The sequence below is a fragment of the Giraffa tippelskirchi genome, chromosome 1, assembly GCF_054371585.1.
Source record: "Giraffa tippelskirchi isolate mGirTip1 chromosome 1, T2T-mGirTip1v1.2.pri, whole genome shotgun sequence".
Taxonomy (NCBI): domain Eukaryota; kingdom Metazoa; phylum Chordata; class Mammalia; order Artiodactyla; family Giraffidae; genus Giraffa; species Giraffa tippelskirchi.
Genome location: NC_137275.1, coordinates 186,299,547 through 186,320,431, shown reverse-complemented (window position 1 = coordinate 186,320,431; position 20,885 = coordinate 186,299,547). Strand labels below are relative to the sequence as shown.

Genomic DNA, 20,885 nt, shown 5'->3' with positions numbered 1-20,885 from the left:
ATAATCTCTTCTGTCAGGCCACGTCAAAGGAGCACGTTTTGGTTGCTGAGGCAGGGTGGGATGCCTGAGGGCAATGCCTCAGATAATCCCGTGAGACTTAGGGACAGTAGGGGGACTACAAAGAGGAAGTGGGGCTCTACCCTTGAGTGTGAAAAGGTGGGTAAAGAACCAAGTTTACACCGAGAAGAGAGGGCCCTGCAGACCGGGAAAAGGCACAAGGTACAATGTGAAGGAAGAGATGGCAGTGGTAGTCCTCTGAGTAGAAGGGTTTCCTTGCAGCGTTTGTAGATTGGCTGGTAATTTATGACTTGGCTTGTTTTGTGACACATGTCCCAGACTAAAGGGTGTGGAACTGATTTCTTGCTAAATAGAAATGAAGTCCTGTCATATTCTTAGATCAAAGAGTGGTTTCATTTCCACTCATTTTCCAGCTGAACTAATGGAGCCTTGCGGAGCTTTATCTTCATTGCCCTGTCATCAGTCTTTCAGAGCTGAGGGGAAACATGCTTTTACCTTCACCCACCCTTTCACTATCAGACACTGGCGTGGCCCTTTGACCTTTACAAAAGGCCAAGTCCATTGTCCAGTTAATCAGTTTGTATTCTGGGTTTGGTTGTTCTCCAGACCTTGAATCCAGATATACACAGAACTCCTTTAATTTGTTGTCAAATAGCAGAGGTTAGATTTCCCACTTGACACTCTTAGCCCATATAGGTGGTGCTGTTATGCTTGTTTATTGAGTGGTCTGTCTTCGTGATTGTTAAGCAGAATTTCAAGTATAGCTGTGCTTGTGTTAAGTATTGTTCACTACATTGTTTTGGGGTCAGTTTGTACCAATTTGCCTTGCAAATGATGTTTTTTCCTTTTTAGTTTCCTTTTCTGTTGCTGACCCTCAAAAAAGTATATGGCTTAGAGTAGATTCTGATGGATGAACATACAGCAGCACTGAGGCAGTCCTGAGAACCCTAAGGGTTTTCTGAGGAAGAGGATAATATCCGAGGCTTGATTTCATCCTCCCTTTTGATCATTTGATGTCCCACTATCTGGCAGCTCATTTGTTTAGTGACCCATTGATGCTGAAATAAACCAAACTGGCTGACTAGTGAATTCCAGGGTTATCTAAGAAACCCAAGATAAATGTAGTAGACCCAGGAGACACGCTACTGATGCAAGAAGCCTCTTAGACATCATCTAGCACCTGGTTGATGGTTGTATTAATTATGGCTGGTGAATATATTTTAAACATGAAAGGTTTAAAGAACTGGGACTTTTAAAGTAATACTCATTTACATTTTTTCCAGCCCTTGTTATTGGTTATGGTTTTTGCAGTCTCCCTGTAATCATCTTTGCTTTCCCTTTCTGCTTTAGCGATTGGGTAGCACTTCATGTGGCAACACAGGTTTGTTGTAGATCTAGCTAAAAATCTTAGGTGGAGGATGGCTTGGCTGGTGGTAGTTAAGATACAGAGAAGTGTTTTGGCTCTCTGGAATTAATTCATCTTACCCCTTTTCCATGGGTATTTTGAAAAGTGGTCTTTTCCCACTCTTGGTTAAAACTTTGTAAGTTATTAGAACATTTTGCCACTTGATGGGGAAAAAAGCAAGTTCTTAATAAGTCTGTGTTTGCAGAACATAAAACTATTACCTCTTAGTAGGCTGTCACTTGTCATTAGAAAATTGGTACTTGGCTGAAAGTACTTCTTAAAATCTAAAAACCTAAAATTTGATCCTTCTTCCTTTGTGTGAATTATACTTTAGTGAAGATGGATAACCCTATTTGTTGGCAGAACCAACAAAAACAAATACATACATACAGTTTGATGATCTGCAGTAAAGATTCTAGGTGTTTTTGTCAATGTAAGGTAAGTTTGTGTCAGGAAACACCATCCAGAGACATTTGACTTGATGCCTAGGATAGCCTGGAAAGTAATAAATTCATTCTTCAACTGAATAAAAGCTCCACAAGATTTCTTGAGGAAATCAAAGTTTAAAGGTAACTAACTGCTTTTGCATTTATTAGGTTGACTCATGTGAAATTGCTGATAACTGATCAGGAAAAAAGGCTCTTTGGGGGGTAATCCCTCTTATAACTATCAAGAAAGGAGCAGCTTCACTGTTTCAAGTCTGATGTTGTTGGGGAAGATTTTAACTGTGGCACTTCGCAATGATTGGACCGGACTTAGGACTGCACTGGGGAGACACCATCTCTAGTGAGGTTCTTGCCTCTGAAATTGTATTTGTGGAAGGAAAGGGAGGGGTAAGGGGTTTTGCTGATCAGTCAGCATTTCGGGATAGTTGGGGGAGGAGGTTTCTTCTTCAAGTATCTGTGAGAAAGTTATTTTTTTGTCTTATTTACTGCAGAATTAGAAGTCCAGGTCAAGGGAGCATGTGACTGGAGTGTTCTGCATATTAATAAAGGCTGACCATTTTCTATTAGGCTTAGAGACAGACTTGACTAAGATGAATCAATTCCACTTGCCTTCTAGGTATTAGAATACATTTTTTTTTTTTTGGCCTTTGAAATAACTTTGGACCAGAGACCAAAACAGCAGACAAAGGTATACCTAGTGGACAAGAGTGGCTCTCTAGAGCCTGTGATTAACTGAATGTCACTCTGCATTAAGGTACAGGAAGATACTGTATTACCTTAATACTTTTCAATGTTCCTGGAAACTAAATGCTTTTACACCTGTGTCTTACATAGCAAAGGGGATGAGAAATAGTCCCTTTTATGGTAGTTCTGTTCTTCATTTGACAATTCTGGCTCATGAAATCTGCCAAGTATTTTGGGGGATAATATTTCTCCTTGAACTTGTCAGGGTCTATGAGTGACGCCCAGCCCACAAGCACATGCCAGAACATTAACTGGGGTTTTTGCAATTACTACTTCTCTCCTGGTTACCCTGTTGTTACCTGGAAGCTCATAAAGAGAGAGGCTTCACTTGTTACAGCTGTGCACCCAGCATATTTTTTATATCGAGAATATATGGACTAAAGGAGTCCTGCTTTTAAAAAGACATGGAATCAGACTTCATCCAATGAGAAACAAGCTAATTTCAGAGTTGAGGGGTCCTTTGTCACCCACTGGCTTTCAGGAATGCATGTTTCATGTGTTCAGAATGAGACATGTCCCTGCCAACACACTAGACTTGATTGCTGAAACCAGGTCAGTAGAAACCATTGAAGTTTATTGGCGGTCACAATGCTTACACTGTATGCAGCAAACACCCTTACAAGTCTATCCGCAACCTGATCACGCAAGAAAGGATTCACCACACAGTCGCCAGAGGAGAAGGAAAAAAAAAATTAACAGGCTTGTTTCTGGGGGTAGAGGAGAAAAATAAAAATAAAACCTAATTGATGAGTGTCCCATGGGCGAGAGCTGAACTAGAGATGCGTACAACTAGCAGCAACAGTTGTGGAAAAAGTACAAGGCAAATAGCTTTCTCCGTTAATTTTCCTCTGTAAGGTTAATTTTTTTTAATATTCAAAACATTTATTATGGTTTTCATTTTATAAAAATGTATATTTTTAAAGGGGTGGGAGAATGTTAAATACTTCATGCTAGGCAGACCTTGTTATTAAGAACCCCTCCACTGTAGTAACTTCCTCCAGTTCATACATTCACGAGTGCAGGGTACATATATAAATATCCACACGCACACATCCACACACACTGCCTCGAAGGCTGGGGAAGACTAAAAGTTATTGGCCACACGTGACTGGGCCTCTGGTGGACTCATCCAAATTGCTTGACAGGAGAGCCACTGGCTCAACTCCTTTTCTCTGGTCTCCACTTTGAACAGAGACCAAGAACCCTAAATTATAGAGTTACATCTGACTTTTAAAAGCAAGAGGCATATGTCTGAGGATGGGGGATCGGCAAAGTGGGAAAGAGGATGAAGCTAAGAACACCAAACACTTTTAGCTGGAGTTGTCGGTCACTGCAAGAGGCCAAGGGACCGAGGGCGGCATCTAGGCTGACGGGGGAGGAGGGGTGGTGCTCCGCATGGCTTAGAGTTCCTAATAACAAGGGTAATACAGTAACAGGAAGTGATAATTTGGGGGGGGCAAGGGAAGGGCGATAAGAAAAAATATACATTTGGAATTTTTATTTTTTTTTCTTTTTGCCTCTCTACACTGTGTCACTAAATATATCTCTGCACGTTCACACATCCTTGTCCAGTAAAGCTTCAGGCCACCAGAATACACATTTTTTCCTCACTCGCATACACAACCCCTCACATCAGCATTGGTGCACTAGACTCTGTAAAAATTTTTCAGTCACACTTTTGTTTTTAAACTTGAGTCAATATAAACCTTGTTCAAAATGTTATGAAAAAATGTACATGTTTATACAAGGCAGGTTGTGGCAGGACACTGGGGGTTCTTTCCCCGTGGGTGGCCCCAGGAGGAGGGGGGCTGGAGACTCACACATTTGTGCCTCTATCTCCTTATCTCCTCCCACCACCCTTCCCACCCAATCCCCCAGGAACCAGCAGCGCCCTGCCCCCCGAGTGAGTGCACTCACACCCCTATTCCCTGGGGAAGAAGCTAGTTGACCTCTGCCATTTTCCCCATACCCCTGGAGGAGGGGGCCAGGATCAGCCAGGCCCTCTCCATTGTAATTGTTCGCCCCTGGGTCAGACCAAAGGGACACTGCTCTGTACAGGTAGAGTCCAAGGAGGTGTCAGCTCATCATATCATTGCTATTCACTCCATACGTGGAATTCTTCATCGAGTCGTTGACTTCTCGACGGAATGCCGACAGGTTCTGGGTGAACCTACAGAGAGGAGCATGTAGGTTGGGGGAGCAGAGTGGAAGGGAAAGGTCTTTGCCGAAAATGTTTCTAGCAAGCAAGTGGCTACTGAGAGGCAGAATGTTTGAAGCAATGGGTTCTAAGGTCAGTTAATTTCAGTCCTAAGACTAAGGAGAAGTTGGATTAGTTTTGCACCCCTTTCTCCCTGACAACTTCAAGGCAGGCTCAAGATCTGGTTAAATCCAGGCCTCTGAGGATCATTTCGGGCTCATGGCAGCACAAAAGGAATCTCAATCTCATCTTTGTCAGATGGGAAGTAACCCTCACGAGGTGAGGCCTGGGCGAGAATGAGGCTGTCTCATGTCTTAACGCTGAGAGAACTGTGCTGTTTAGTATGGAGGCCATTAGTCACAGGTGGCTGTACAGCACTTGAAGTGTGCTCAGAGAAACTGAGGAACTGTATGCAATGAAAAGACATTTAAAATTCAGTTCCCCAATTGTACCTCAATTAACTTGAAGTTAAAAGCTGTATTTTAAATTAATTAAAATGAAAGAAAATTTTAAAAATCAATTTAGGAAAACCTGACATAAGTTCAGTTATTGGACAACTAAATATGTCTGGAACAACTTAAGTATGGGAGTCTACTTTGTCAACTATAAATCTTAGAAAATCTAAATACAAATTTAAGTATTTCCGATGAAAATTTAGCATCTGAATTGAGATGTCCTGTTAATTGTAAAATACGCAAGATCTTGAAGACTTAGCACAATAAAAAGAATGTTAAAATTCCCAGTACAATAAAAAGAATGTTAAAATTCTTAGTTTAAAAATACTGATTACACATTGACATATTATTTTAGACACATGGGTTAAATAAATAAAATATATTAAAATGAACATTGTTTCTTTTTACAGCAACTAGAAAATTTAAAATTATTTCGTGGCTTGCTTTTCTATTGGGCAGCACTTGTTTTTAGACAGCCTCTAGAAGACTTTCCTATGCTTCAATGATCTGAAAACTAACAGTTGCCCAGGATTTCTTGGTAGAGCCTTCAACACTCACCTGTCTCTGTTTTTCGTTAGAAGGTTTCGCTCGATGCCTTCCATCAAGTTTTCAAAGCACAGATGCATAGCCTGCTGCTTCTCTGGTGGCTGGCTGTTCACGATACTGTTCCTTAGGTCAGAAAAGTACTGCAGGGCAGAGAGAAAGAGAAAGTAAGGAGAGAAGAGGCAGAAAGGTTGACTAGCCCCTCATCACCTGAAGAACAGGAATGTTCTAGAAGAAACAAAATTGGATACTTTTTTTTTTAAAGTTCAAGCAAGCACCTGTAGGATATCTTTATCTTACTTAAAAATCTAGAATTTTAAAGCTATAAATGCTATGAGGGTCACCTGATGCAGATTCTTTTATAAGAATCTCTCGACTTATTTATGTCTGTTTATGGCAGAACTGGAACTAGAACATAGGCCTCAGGTGCTGTGATCTCCAGAGGCTTCTCTCCTTGTCACACTGCCTCACCCTTCCCCTTCTGTCCGAACTGCTACAGGTGCTGACTTCTAATGTTTAAGTGATTATGTTCTGTTCAGAGCATGAATAGGACATGCTCAGAGAATGGGCCACTTTCTCTCTTTCACCACCGTGGGGGTGTTTCTGTCTTTCCCACAGTGCCCTGGACACCAGAGAGCTGGTTCTCCTACCTTTTCATTAAGGAGTATCAAGCCGAGTAGGGGTCGGGACATAGACCACTGGTTCCTACAGTCTTCGAAGATGATAATATTCAGCACCGTTGACAGCATCTGGAAATGGAGAAGCGGAGGCAGTGACCTGGTGCGTGGCTACCCAAAACAGAACTACAGATCCCAGACAGAGGAGCTTATTAGGCTGAAAGCCTTTTCTGTTGGGAGTAAACCAAATATTACATGAAACTTCATTTAATTATATTACAAGGTAAGTTATAAGATATTTCCTTTCCTTTCCTGGTCTTTAAATTGGTTTGATAATTGATTTAAAAATGGATCTTTCCTGCTCAACATCACTCATTATTAGAGAAATGCAAATCAAAACCATAATGAGGTACCATTTCACACCAGTCAGAATGGCTGCTATCCAAAAGTCTACAAGCAATAAATGCTGGAGAGGGTGTGGAGAAAAGGGAACCCTCTTACACTGTTGGTGGGAATGCAAACTAGTACAGCCACTATGGAGAACAGTGTGGAGATTCCTTAAAAAACTGGGAATAGAACTGCCATATGACCCAGCAATCCCACTGCTGGGCGTACACACCGAGGAAACCAGAATTGAAAGAGACACGTGTACCCCAATGTTCATCGCAGCACTGTTGATAATAGCCAGGACATGGAAGCAACCTAGATGTCCATCAGCAGACGAATGGATAAGGAAGCTGTGGTACATATACACAATGGAATATTACTCAGCCATTAAAAAGAATACATTTGAATCAGTTCTATTGAGATGGATAAAACTGGAGCCCATTATACAGAGTGAAGTGAGCCAGAAAGAAAAACACCAATATAGTATACTAATGCATATATATGGAATTTGAAAGATGGTAACGATAACCCTATATGCGAGACAGAATAAGAGACACAGATGCATAGAATAGTCTTATGGACTCTGAGGGAGAAGGTGAGGGTGGGACGTTCTGAGAGAATAGCATTGAAACATGTATATTATCATATGTGAAACAGAACACCATTCCAGGTTCGATGCATGAGACAAATGCTCAGGGCTGGGGCAATGGGATGACCCAGAGGGATGGGATGGGGAGGGAGGTAGGAGGGGGGTTCAGGATGGGGAACACATGTAAACCCATGGCTGATTCATGTCAATGTATGGCAAAAACCACTACAATACTGTAAAGTAATTAGCCCCCAACTAAAATAAATAAATTTATTAAAAATAAAAAATAAAAAAATAAAAATGGATCTTTCCTGTTAACCCTGATTTTTGTGGGTAATGGGATCGGTCAAGTGAATGATTATAACAGGCAAAATCACCCTGCACTAGAGCTCTCAGGATCTTTTCTTAGTAGAGAGAAATTTATAACATTTTGGGGATGTTCACTACTTCTTAGAGAAAAACATAGATAAAGATGAGGTTGGTTAAAATATTATTGGCTAAAAATCTAAATTATTCCATTGATTCTTTTTCCTTATCTATTTTTATCTGGTGTATTTCTGCAAATCTTATTTTTGAAAAGAGGTTGCATACAAATTAAATAATGGTAGGCATACAGTTTGATCTCCACGTGTGGTCAGTTATCTCCTTTTGTCATGCACTCTTTCTTCTTTTTGTTAAACTGAGAGCTTTATTTGAAAGGTAGAACAACATGTAAGTTTTTTGGCTGCAGTGTGGCTTGCAGGGTTCTTAGTTCCGTGACTAGGGATCAAACCCACGTCCTCAGCAGTGAATGCTTGGAGTCCTAACCACTGGACTGTCAGGAAATTCCCTGTCCTGCACTCTTCTTTCTATTTTGCAAGTGGTAGTACAAATTTTACAGCCGAATACGCTAACTCATGCTCCATTTATAGCAATGGATGAGCAAAGCCACTGTCATGGAAGGAGGATCGTGCTCATAGGACAGGCCCAAGGCATGGGGGCTGGTGTGACACTCAGAAGAAAAATTCAAAACCTGATTTGTTCAGATTTCCTATATCCACACATTCAGTGATTCCTCAGCAAACTCAAAAATCTGCGGCCATTTTAAGGCATAAAATTCTCCTTGGCAGCATTAACCAGGTGAGATGTTAGTCAAGTTCGTTATCTTGCTGGGCCTCCCCCCTCAGAGAGGTTCTCTCTCCCATGCCGCCTCCTGCCACTCACACTCCTCACCTGCTGGATCATTTCTGGATGCTGCTGCATGATATGCAGGAAGCGGTCGCTCTCCTGGGTCAGGGGTGTTGTCCTCTTCTTGGTGCTACGTGAAAGCTGCTTGAAGAGGTATGTCACGATGTGGTCCAGGCAGGAGCAGCAACCTGTGCATACCATGGTGTCTGGAAGAAAGCAGGGCAGGGGTGGAACAGAGCAGGGGTACTGAGCTGCCACTGGCGATGTAGGTGAATGTGAGATGCCAAGCTGAGACTCCTCAGAGGCACCTAGCTGGACTGGGGACGTGGCCAGTGTGGCCAAGACTACCACTTGGGATGCTGTCTGTTAACCTCTCACCCTCATCTTACAGCAGGGTTTAATGCCAAATCTGAAAATGAGCTCGTCATAAGAGCTAATAATAGAAATACTACTGAAATTATTGACTTCATATGATGTGGATTTACGTATTCTGCTTCATAAAAAGTAACAAACAGCTTACGATAAAGTGCTTTTATCATGCTAGATGCTGTGCTAAGGAATTTTATCTCTATTTTATCCTCTTGAGAATGCCAGGAGTTAGGTGTTCCATTTTACCAATAAGTAAACAGAAGTGTGTAGAGGTTCTGTGACTTGCCCCAAGGTCTAGTAACTGCAAGTAATTGGAAGAGCAATGATTAGAATCCAAGCATGCGATGTGAGCCTGTGCTCCGAGTTACCTGGGTGATGTCACTGAACCCAGCTTAGTACAGCCTATCAACACTACGGTTTGTTAAGAGTGGGGTGCTGAAACATTCTTTTCTCTCTGGCATCTCTGGGGAAGTGTGTGGTGTAAAGCTGCAAGTGTCTCTGCATTTTATAAAGGGGACATTGCAGTGCAGCCTGCAGACAGCACTGACTTGGTGAGGCTCAGACTACAGGCCTAAAGGAGTAAACCATGCTGCTTCCGTGCATGCCAAGGTCCCTCTGTTTTCAAGAAGCTAAAAAACAGCCTTCTAAAGCAGGATCTGATACCTGGCTGGATGGTTCTAGATACGGTTATGCACCCTGCTGGAGGTAAGTGCGTATCAAGGAAGTGGCACAGGGGTGTGGCTAACTCACCATGGCAGACAATTCAAAAGTCATTCTCGGTACATTTGCAATAAATTATGATCATTTGTCAGTTGACTTATTCTTCCTATTTATGTTTTGCTCAGCTTAGTATAAAAATGTATTTTATTCTCTGCACACATACACACCGACTAAGACAGCTGGCTGGTAGGCAGCGTGGTAACAAAATGGTTGACCAGAGCCAAGTGGAGTATGATGAAAAGATTTATGGAGCACGCTGGGTAAAATGCCCCACTGCTTCCACTGCCCTAAGGCTAGGATCCAGGCACCCTGATCCAGCTGAAGGGCAGCCTCCGTGACCTCCAATCTGCCCTGCCTCCTCTCTCCCTCCAGCTTCGCCTCACTCCTCTCCTGCCATCTGGAGTTCCTGGTTCTTCCTTGCCTTTGGGGGCTAGTACTTGCTGTTCCTGCTGCCAGGAAGCTTCTTCCCCAATTCATCTGATGACGCCCATTCAGCACCTTGCAGGACGCCTCCCCAAGGCCAGGAGTTCAAGTATTCTTCTGGGGTGCTTCCACAGCACTCTGTACTCACCCCACTGCTGTGCTTACACAAGTAAGGGCGGGAACAGGCAGTCATCTGTTTACATGTCTATTTCATCTACCAGATGAAAAGTTCCCAAGGGACAGGGACTAATTACTAGGTCCTTAGTGCCTAGTCTATAGGAGGGCATCAGTAAGTATGTGCTGGAGGAGAATGTTCCCAAGAGTTATATACTCTGGTATGAGGGTCAACTCCCCAAAGCAGTAATCCTATTGGGGCAAGATTCTCCCTTCTGCTTAGTGAGGTGGTAAAAAGCCAGTCGACCAGCCCACTCACCACCCAGGTGCTTACCAAGTGCAGTAAGTCCTTCAGAAATGGAAGAGAGAATATACATGATGACATGAGGTTCCAGGCTTGCAATAAAGTTCATGTGGTCCTGGGTGAGGACTTCCAGTAGTGAATAGTAAGACTGGCTGAGCTTGGGGTAATCCTGTGGGAGAAGCAGGGTTAGAGTCAGCGGAGGCACTGTGTACCTCAGCATGTGTGAGCACAATCAGAAATAAACAGCTTAGTGTCCTTCAGATGGGGACACAGAAGGGCCCAGTGGAGCTAGCTTCTAGTTCTTCGAGAAACATTCAATCATGGCCTCAGCCAAAAAAAAAAAAAAAGAGTTACATGATGAGGGACTCAGATTGAAGCTCAGGGCTTACCAGGAGGTCGCTGTGGGGGATAGAGAGGAGCAGCTTGATGAAGGTCTGTAGAGCATTGTCCAGGGCATCATCCCCATAGAGACGGAAGACTCCAAAATTGACGTAGCTCCCGCTGAGAGCAGCCTTCAGCATGGAGAAACAGATGGAGATGCCCTTGAGCTTCAGTGCGTAGACCTGATCCTTTGGGACCTCACCTAGTGTCAGGATGCGATTGCCTGAGTAGACGAGATATATTTATTCAATCACGTGGTAGCTGACAGTTCACACACCAACTCAACCCTATTAGTACAAAAGCCCTTGGCACCGGGTGGCGCTGTAACACAAGTGTATGAGCAACACAGCATGCCTTGGCAGTGCTGTCCTGGCTACTGACAGGACTGGCCTGAGACCCATACTGTGGAGTGTGGTGACTGGGCTAGAATTCACTTCCAGGGTTCTGTTCCTCTTAATTGCTTACCATACATTGTTATCATCTTGCTGGTTTCTCTGAAGAGTAAGATGCCATTGGGGGATGAGACATCAAACTGGAGTCGCTGGGATCTGAGCAGATAACACAGAGGAGATAAAAGTTAGAGGTATGTTGCTGGAAGACTCACTCTTGCCTGAGTACCTTAGGTGATACTTTTTGCGTGAAGACACAGACTACCTATCCTAATGTGAAATAACCAAGTTAATCCAAGATAACCAGTGATGTAGCTTGTATCTTGAAGAAAAACATGATACATTCAAGTTCTGCTGCTCAAACCAGAAACATTTAAAAGAAAGAAAGAAAATGAAGCCGGAAATAAAATTATTTTTAAAAAATTCTCAATTTGATTTAAAGTATGGGTTCTAGCACAGTTACTGATTGGTTGTACTCACTCACAGCCCTGCAGACTTTAATCTATTATATATTACCTCTCTAGCTTCAGTGGCAACTGCAGGAGGGGTATGAGCATCGTCCCTACTTCTGAAGAAGAAAAGCTGTGAAGGGACTGAGAGTGCTACCTGGGGAGTCAAGCCGGGAGGGCAAACAACGTCAACAACCTGAGTTTTGCATTCCTGACCGTCCCCTAGGCCAGAGTTCTCCTCCTTGGCTTGCTCCTCTACTGCTTAATGAGGTCGCTGACCTCATGGCTGGTAAGGCCTCAGACCAACACGAGTCCTCTTGATTCTTCTTTCCCCCTCCCCACAGAGAATCCATCAAGATCTAGCTCTCCCATATGTCCTGAATCCACGTGCCTGCTGTGAGGTCCTTCTGCTTCCACTCTTGCCCCTAGGGTCTCATTCTCCACGTGAAGCTAGAAGGACACCTTTAAATAATGTCAAGGAGATCATTTTAATCCCTGCTTAACATACTCCAGTAGCTTCCCACATACTGAGAATACACACCATGCTTCACTACTGCTGTATTAAGTTGCCACATGATGTGCCTGACTGGTTGCCCACCATGGTCTCCCCACCTTCCCTAGGCTACAGCCAGCAGCGTTCTGCTGTCTCGAGTCCCAGCAAGCTCATTCTGTCTAGGACCACTGCAGTTGTTTTCTCTGTTTTGACTGCTCTTTCCCCCTCCTTGCAGGGAATACCAGAATGCTTCTGGTCATCTATATTACTGTCTCTGAGAGTCCTTCTCTTCTTCAACTCCCTTGTTTTATTATCTTACTTTTCTCAAATGATCTTCCACACTTGATTTACTGCCTAATGTCCCTCAAGAATGTAACATCTAAGTGGGCAGAGGTTTTGTCTGGCACAATCAATATCAAAGTGCCTAAGTGGCAAAGAGCAGATGTTCTTAAATGTCTATTTTATAAATAAGTCTTAACTATAAGCCTCACAGGTGGCTACAGCCTCTGTGACTATCACCCACTTCTTCACTAAGGTAGTTGTAAAAATGACTAATTCTCTCAGGTGTGCCGGTAGAGATGCAAGGCAGATGCAGAGCTGAAGTTCTAGTGAAGTCAAGGTGCTGAAGTTGTCTTTTCTTTATGCCCCTAAATTGCTGGGCAAATCTAAAATGTAGTATTTTGGAAATCTTTCTTAAGATAAACCTTCACTGATTCAGCTGTCATATGCCTAAGAATGAATACATAATGGGACATATGTATACTTATGGCTGATCCCTGTTGTAATTATCCTTCAATTAAAAATAAATAAATGAAAGAAATTTATAAATGAGACTCTTGGTCGCAGATTCACTTAAGAGTGGGTATCTTGAGACGCTTTTTAAAAAGTGACTTACTTCCTGCAGGCAGCTATGGCTTTGTGTGGGTGGGGACATCCTTCTTTCAAACAAACAAAAACAGAACACAATCTTTAGAGGTTTTCAAAGTTTGACAGCAGTGAATCTTAGTACCCTCTACAATCTGCTGAAAACACTAGATAAGACAAATAATCGTAGGGCCCGCTCAGATGAAGGGGCAGCGGGGCCTTTTGAGAATCCCCCTGCTTACCTGTTGTGGACCAGTTCAGCCATCAGCTTGAGCACAGGTGTAGTACAGGCTGGGTCATGGTACCACAGCTCAATGGCCCGCTGCAGGATGGGCATGTAGGAGGGGTAGCTGTAAATGAAAAGCTAAGGAAGAATGCTGAGTCCAGAAAGGTACAGAATTTCTCAGCACTGGTCAGGCACAAACTGCCAAATTACAGTTCTCTGATTTCCTGTCTCCTGCTTGCTAATCTTAGAGTCTTTCTAAACAGAAGGTTCTAGAGCGACTATGTGTCCTTTACCTTCTAACGGGCATCTAAAGACACACTTTAGCTTACATAATGCCTTTCTTCTGAGGAACACAATGCATTTCATCCGGTTATCTGTCCTCTTACCACTTCTGTGAGGTGCCAGGGAAGCATAACTGTACTTAACTGTTTGAGGAAACAGAGGCACTTAGATGTTAAGTGATTTGTTACAGGTTATGAAGTTAGTAAGGTTAGCCTTTCTAACTCCTAGTACAGCTGTCTTATTTATTAGTAGATTGAAAAGTCTCTTTTCTAACTAGCAAAATTCACATGCAATAATTCCAAAGGCATTTATAACTGGAACCCCAAATAGAAACCGAGGAGCCCCACCTCACTCACTTCTCAATCTCAATAACCAGGCAGCTTCGTGTCATTGGATCACTGAGGAATGAGAACTCGAAAGATATGGCTGCCTTTTGGGTAACTCTTCATCTTCTCAGCCTCACAATTCCTTCCTTCCACCTTCCCCAACGATTCCATCACCCATTCACCCTCCAGGTAAAGCTTGCGGAGGTGCACTCCTAGCTTGAGTTAGGATACATCCATTCAAACAGCATCATGAAGCTGGTCTTGGCATTGAAGGCAAAAGCTATCCCTCTCAGGTCTCTTACGAGGCCAACTAGAGTTCGCTGTAGCAGAAGGCAAAATTATGTTAAGACAGAAGAAACACCAAACCTATCACCACCCGATGGGAATTTCATATTCTTCCTCCCATCATTCAACAAATACTCCTTCACAAGTATTCTGACTCGATCTCTCCCGTACTAGAGAGAGGTGCAATCTCTTCTCTTGGAAAACTAGTTTTGGATGCTTTTTATATCCAGAGAAAGGGATAGTTTCCTGGCCCATCATAGCAAAAACAGAGGCTGATAAGATTTTAAGACATTAATGTGATAAATTGTATGTAAAAAATGGAAAAGCAAAAAGGCTTATTCAAGAAGAGGTGGGGGAGAAAAAGGCAAAAAAGCACATACAAGAAGACAGAGAAGAGTCATATCCCTAAAGGTCTGGTACCACATCTAGTTACAAAGGCGTCAGTGCCACAGGAATGCAGACCCCGCCAGGAGCAAGACAGAAGTCTATAAGACTATTTGCCTTTTGGTTGGGCTATCTAGAAAGAAGATGGATGTATCGGATCTTCGACCTATAAAGTACTAATACTATGCTTTTACAGAATAAGAGCCTGTGACCCAATAAGGTCAAAATTTGTTTGTAGTCCTGCTGGTAGGCAGCAAGAGGGCCAGGGTTAGGACACCAAGATTCCAAATCCAAAGCGCTCTTTCTCAACAGAATATTGACTAGTGGGCCCTGAAGAGCAATGAAACCACTTTCAAAAAGCTAACAGCCATCAGTAGGCATATTGGGTATCCTGACTCGTTTGTAAAAAATGTCTGTATTTTTGCTAACGGTCTGCTTACAGCTCTATTCCTAAACTGATACCATAAGCTCAACTTTAAGTCTAAGGCATGGGCTTGTTATATGAGACATGACAAAGATATAGTGATGGTTGTAGTTCATGGCCAAGGTGGTTCTTTCATTAATTTTACTTGTTTTGTACAGAACTAATGTGATGGGGAAGGGGCTGCTATCCCTCAGTTATCCTTGATAGTAGTACCCATCTCAGACCCCAGTACACCAGAGTAAAGAGGAGAGAGTTTGGTAACTGGCGTTGCTCTCTGACTTCCTTGTTAATTTGGAGAGAGAACACTAAGAGGCTTTCTAGAGATGAAAAAGGAGAATTTTATAATGTCAGGTAAAGTATGGCATTTTAGGGGGCAATACCTCTGGGCTATTTGGTGGCTCTAAAATTCAGTATTAGTGTCATGAACACTACAGAAAAGTCCTACAAATATTAATAGTCCACTGTTTCTGGTTTTGGTACAAAGATCTACAGGTAAAGAGAACAGGTGTGCAAGAAACAAAAAGAGGAGGAAACCAAAAAAAAAAGATGACTATTCTGACAGCTAGAAATCAATAACTGAAGGTAACTTTAAAATTCCATTTATATAGAAATTCACAAACCCTTCTAAATGACTCATGGGTCAAAGATGAAATCTTAATGGAAATAAAATGCAAAAAGCTGAATGATAATGAAAGATGTTATATATCATGGCTTGTGGATTCTGGAGACCTGTTTCAAAACAATGTGAAAACTTAGTGCTACTAAACCACTTAAAAATGGCTAAGATGGTAAGTTTTTTTTTTTTTGCTTTTATTTTTTTTTATTTTTTATTTTTTATAAATTTATTTATTTTAGATGGTAAGTTTTATGTGTTTTTTTTACACTAATTAAAAAAACAAAAACAAAACAACACTTACGAAATAATACACCTACAGAGACATTATATTAGGAAAGAAGAGCTTGAAAAGTGAAGAAGTGGCAACCACAGAATAGATTCAAGCAAAAGGTATGAAGATAAAGATTAAGAGCAGAAATGAATGAAATAGAAAACACAGATAAAACAGAAATAAAACAAAGAAAAAAGAAAGAATTTTTTGTGTGCTGTGAGGAAGACTAATAAAACTAACAAATCTCTCGTAAGACATCTAGAAAAAAAAAGAAAGCACTAATAAGCAGTATTAAAAATGAAAAGAAGACATGACCAAATATACTTCAGAGATTAAAAAGGTAATGAGAAAACATAGTAACATTATGCTAATACATATGAAAACTTAAAGATAAAAAATCCTAAGACCTGTTTAAGAACATAAACACTTTAACATAAAAATAGTTTATAAACTTATGTTGGTTCTTCTATTTAAAAATCCCAGGAATCCAAGAGACTGAATAAAAAGCTGTATCAGTAGAAAATCTATAGATAAAACACTATTTTCTGCAGTGCTATCCAATACAGTGTCTCTCAGGGACTAGCCCTCAACCTGATCAATCAGTGGGTGAAGGACTCACCTTTGCCTCTTGTTCATTGAAACTATTAGTGCTAAACATCTGGGCCACAGCCTCAAACGCCGCTGTGAGCGGCAGCATGAACTGCTCATATTGGTCTTCATCCTCTCCTGTAAGGAAAATAACCCGGGCTGTGACCCCAATACAAAACGTGCAAGGCTGTGGTATGTGTGAAAAGTAAGTTGGTGTAAAAGAAGTACAGACCCAGGGATAATTCAGAGCAGTCTCTTGATTATCCCAGTAGGTACCAGTAGTAATTTCAGAATAAAATTATGTACAGAGATAATTTTTTAAACTAGAAAAATCATCACGGCAGAAATCATCTAACCCAGGAATGCCCCAATGTTTTCAATACTAAGGTTCAATCAAAGATTCTGATGTATACAAGGTACTATGTTACTTATTTTTCCTTAAGTGAGAACTACAGTCAGCCAAGAAATGACCGAGTCTGGTGTATGAGAACTAGATGAGACCTGAACCTGAACTAGGAGCACGTGGAGGAGTTTCTTTTTTATTACCCCCTGCCTTTGTAAGTAATCCTTCTAAACATAGAAGGTTTTACCTTGTTAAGTTTGGCAGGATTAAACCTAAATAGCTAAAAATTTTGATACTATTACGCTTCAGGTTGTAAGTTGAGCCCAAACTGCTAATATCACAACCAGAGCCCGAAAGATACATAAGCTCTCCTGGTTCATCCGTGCCAGGGAAGTGGGTGCTGAGGAACGCTGGCTGTCTCAGGTGGGCTGCACCTCATTGTGGCAGGAGGAATTATCTGGCCAATGAGATGCATTTAGGAATCTCAATTCTCAGTTCCTTTATCTTATAGATGAGAATTATGTGAATAGAATCTTAAAACCTATCAGATGAAAACTTCACACACATACTGTAATTCTCTTCTAGTTACAGGGATCATGATAGCACGATCTGTTTTTGGTGAAATCAGACTGTAATTTCAGATATTTTTGAAACAACAGAAAAGACTTCCCCCAACATTTAGTTTTCTATCCTCACGTAAAAATTGAGAACAATGCCAAATTATTTCATTAGCCACTAGGATTTATTGCAGTACCTAAATCCACCATGAGGAGACGTCCCAGTGCTGTGTAGAAGGTAGTTCGACACCGCATATCTGTCAGGTTGGACTGATTGTTAATACCCAAAAATGAAAAGTGCTCGCTCTATTGAAAAAAAGAAAACAAGTTACAAAGATAAAAACACAGGGTTAGAGGCAGAATGCAAGCCAGTAATTTTAGAATTACTGAGCCCTTTCAAGCTAATGGCCATATTATCATCCTTAAGGATAAATGAGGAGTATTAAAAAAATTTTTTAAACTGTTATTGCTACCTACAACTAAGTTATTTTAGTAAGAGTAACAGTTGGTGACTTCACCATAACTCAGATTATCTGGATCCCAGAGTAGCTCCGATGACAGTAAGCGTCATCTTGCAGTGTGAGGGACTGAGCACCAAGGAGCTCAGTGTGAACATGTCCACTGCTGAGAGTATGTGGGCGGGGAGGTGGCTGGAGAGCAGGACCAGGAAAGGGGCTTAACCACTCACCGTGTGATTGTTCAGCATGAACTGTACCGCACTCAGCTTCACTAGCTTCCTTACACTACTGTATGTAAGGACAAAGGAAGAGGGTCAAGGAAAGTGTGATGCAAAGTAAGAATTTCTGCTGCAGAATGGACACTTTCTAGGTGAGAGCAGTTTCTTCCTTCACTATGAATCCCATGCCCAGATAGCCGGTTTGTCTTAACCATTTGAATATGACACTGCCAAATGGGGGAAAAAGGTATTCTCTTCTAAACAGCATTTTAACTGATAGATGAAAGAATACCCATCTCAAAGTCTATATGTAAGAAAATAGCTAAAACCAAGCAGTTTGCCTCAAGAATCATGGTATCCTAGAGTAGCTTTTCTCAACGGGGCTTCTGAAAGAGAATTAAGCCCTAAAGCCTGTGTACGGCACCCACTGTGGGTGTGAATAAACCTCTCTCCTATGCATTTAGAATGAGACTAGCTCTGTACGAAAAAAGTCACACAAATAATTTTTATAGGGTTTACTTCTCTTGTAGACCCCTGGTGTGATAAGCTGTTTTGGAGCAATTCAACCTTTACAGCAGACTGAAGCCAGGTCAAGAGGGTGTGTAGCCACTACTTTTATTGCAAAGTTTATGAACAGGCTGCTTCTACCTATAAGCTGATAGAAAAATCAGCTGGACTTTACTGCCACCTATGCTAAAACCTTGGCTTCAAAGAGTGTGTACCTATCAGAAAGACCTGTTGGGGATTTCTAGATCTTAGAGATAGCCAGGAATACATCTTTGGGAGACTATTTCAGAGGAGCTTGGTGGGCTACAGTCCATGAGGTCACAAAAGAGTATGACACAACTAAGCGACTTAACAACAACAGACGATTAGTTTGCCGGTTGGCTCATTTTTAAGGTCTGGAATTAGTCCTGGATTGTATGTGGGTATTGCCTTTGATTCTGAGGAGAGTGGAAAATAAGTATGTGTGTGTGCTAAGTTGCTTCAGTTACTCTTTGCAACCCTATGGACTGTGGTCTGCCAGGCTTCTTTGTCCATGGGATTCTCCAGGCAAGAATACTGCAGTGAGTTGCCATGTCTTCCTCCACGGGATCTTCCCAACCCAGGAATCAAATCTGCATCTCTTGCATCTCCTCTATCAGTAGGCGGGTTCTTTACCACTAGTACCACCTGGGAAGCCCATACTTAAGTATGCTGCTGCTGCTGCTGCTAAGTCGCTTCAGTCGTGTCCAACTCTGTGCGACCCCATAGACGGCAGCCCAGTATACATAAAGCTAAATTAAGGTAGAAATGGAAGAGGCCCTGATTTCTCAGACTGTGTAACACCATGGTCCCTTGTTTCGCCCAGCTTAGAAAAGGATATCCAATGGAGAGGTCATTGAGAAGCTGTAGTGTCTTGGAGGTGATTGGTTCACAACGGCCCCAGTACTTCAGGTTGGTGATGCTGGAGGACAAAAAGAAAAGAAAAAGCAGGAGACACTTTTGATATGCCTGGTGTCCTGGAGAGTTGAGAGAAGAAGAAAATCATCCATCACGAGTCACCACACACCTGCATCACCAATTCACAGACATCACAACCACAAAAAATGGGTATAAAATCTCCGTACTTACATTTGGTTGACTAGAAAAATTATCCTTCAGATAATCTTCACTACTTGGTTCCAAAGCTACACTGGCCCATACCCAGGCCCTTGGAATTCTGGGGCACTCCAGGGCTGATTTCTGCAGCAAGGGCAAGAGATTTCTGCGGCAGTGATAACATGCAGACGTATGCAATTCTGCACCTGCACCATCCACTGTCAGCTGCAGAATTCTAGTAGCCCTTGCTTCTGGATTCTTGGCTGGCAGAGTCCTTTAGACCCCCTTTGCTTTTTTCACCTTAAGTGATTAACCAGCTCACGGATATGAGTGTTTAGGTCCAGGATGGTTGGAAGGAGGCAAAATGGCACACTGCACACAGCCCTGGGTGATATATTTATTTGGCTACTACTGTGTGCGTTGATAAATTTGAGCTCCTAAAAAAGGGGGAAATGTAAACAAAGCGGCATAACTTTAAAAAAAAAAAAAAAAAGAGAACCAAAAAGGGCCAATCAGGAGCTCCAACTTTGAAGATAATTCAAATAACAGCACTTGATTTTTGCGATTCAAGACTCTGAAAGGGTGTGATGGTTTCTGAGAGGAATAAGCCTGTTTTAATTAGAGCGGGGCTCCCCTCCTGGGGGCACACCTAGTGGCAATCAGCATCAGAAAACAAAAGCCAGCTTGGGGCCTCTGGGCAGGAGGGTGACCTGGCAAGAGGCTGGGGAGGAAGGTCTGTTTTGCTAATGTCACAAAATGCTCCCCCCGACAGGTTCCCCATGATTCCAGAGGCTGCAGATGAGACTCCACATGGACAAAATGCAATCCTTGCCTGTTCAAGCCTGGAATGCTCTGGGGCCGGGCCGTATCTCTAAGCACAGCTTGTCACACACTCAAATGCACAAGTTTCTGACGCAAACGATCAATGCTGGAATACCAAGGCACTGGCAGCACAATGCCAAGATCACATTTTACAGTTGCAACAGGACTGCAAGGGGCTCTTGCTGAGGGCGAGCCAGAACACTTACATTTTTCCTATGAAGACACTGAGAACCATGGTCTCGTCATTCAGGCCCAGAACCTCTGAGAGTCGGCGGTACAGCTGGTGGTGTGTTTGGAAGAGAAAGTAACCAGAAAATACAGATAAGAAAAACCATATCCCAGTACTGTTTCTGTCTTCATGCAGGAGGTTAAAACTGTAAGAAGAATACGAACAACAATGCTGGGGAAGTCTTTACTGAAGGAAAAGTTT

The 20,885-nt window shown here is 42.2% G+C and overlaps 1 protein-coding gene and 1 long non-coding RNA gene across 9 annotated transcripts in view; one reads left to right on the top strand and one right to left on the bottom strand.

Annotated features, from left to right (window-relative positions):
* The first annotated feature begins 40 nt into the window (after positions 1-40).
* On the top strand, positions 41-10,845 carry LOC145514714 (uncharacterized). Its single transcript, XR_014060314.1, has 3 exons — positions 41-219; positions 6,427-6,708; positions 10,030-10,845. It is a non-coding gene; the product is annotated as an uncharacterized LOC145514714 (long non-coding RNA).
* The window catches only part of XPO7 (exportin 7), a 90,829-nt gene continuing 73,110 nt past the window's right edge, over positions 3,167-20,885 (bottom strand). For 5 of the 8 annotated variants that reach the window (XM_081513102.1, XM_081513111.1, XM_081513120.1 and 2 more), the window contains 14 exons: positions 20,662-20,735; positions 19,419-19,499; positions 18,065-18,128; positions 17,574-17,682; positions 16,508-16,614; positions 14,140-14,228; positions 13,317-13,424; positions 11,345-11,427; positions 10,888-11,102; positions 10,529-10,667; positions 8,614-8,774; positions 6,459-6,557; positions 5,824-5,951; positions 3,167-4,783 (listed from right to left, as the gene is read on the bottom strand). In XM_081513102.1, coding sequence (XP_081369228.1) covers positions 4,690-4,783; positions 5,824-5,951; positions 6,459-6,557; positions 8,614-8,774; positions 10,529-10,667; positions 10,888-11,102; positions 11,345-11,427; positions 13,317-13,424; positions 14,140-14,228; positions 16,508-16,614; positions 17,574-17,682; positions 18,065-18,128; positions 19,419-19,499; positions 20,662-20,735 — 1,551 coding nt within the window. In that variant the 3' untranslated portion in view covers positions 3,167-4,689. Of the gene's footprint in view, positions 4,784-5,823; positions 6,004-6,438; positions 6,558-8,613; positions 8,775-10,528; positions 10,703-10,852; positions 11,103-11,344; positions 11,428-13,316; positions 13,452-14,118; positions 14,229-16,507; positions 16,615-17,573; positions 17,683-18,064; positions 18,129-19,418; positions 19,500-20,661; positions 20,736-20,885 lie in introns of all 8 variants that reach the window. The other 3 variants (XR_014060293.1, XR_014060292.1, XM_081513092.1) reach the window with 3 other exon arrangements.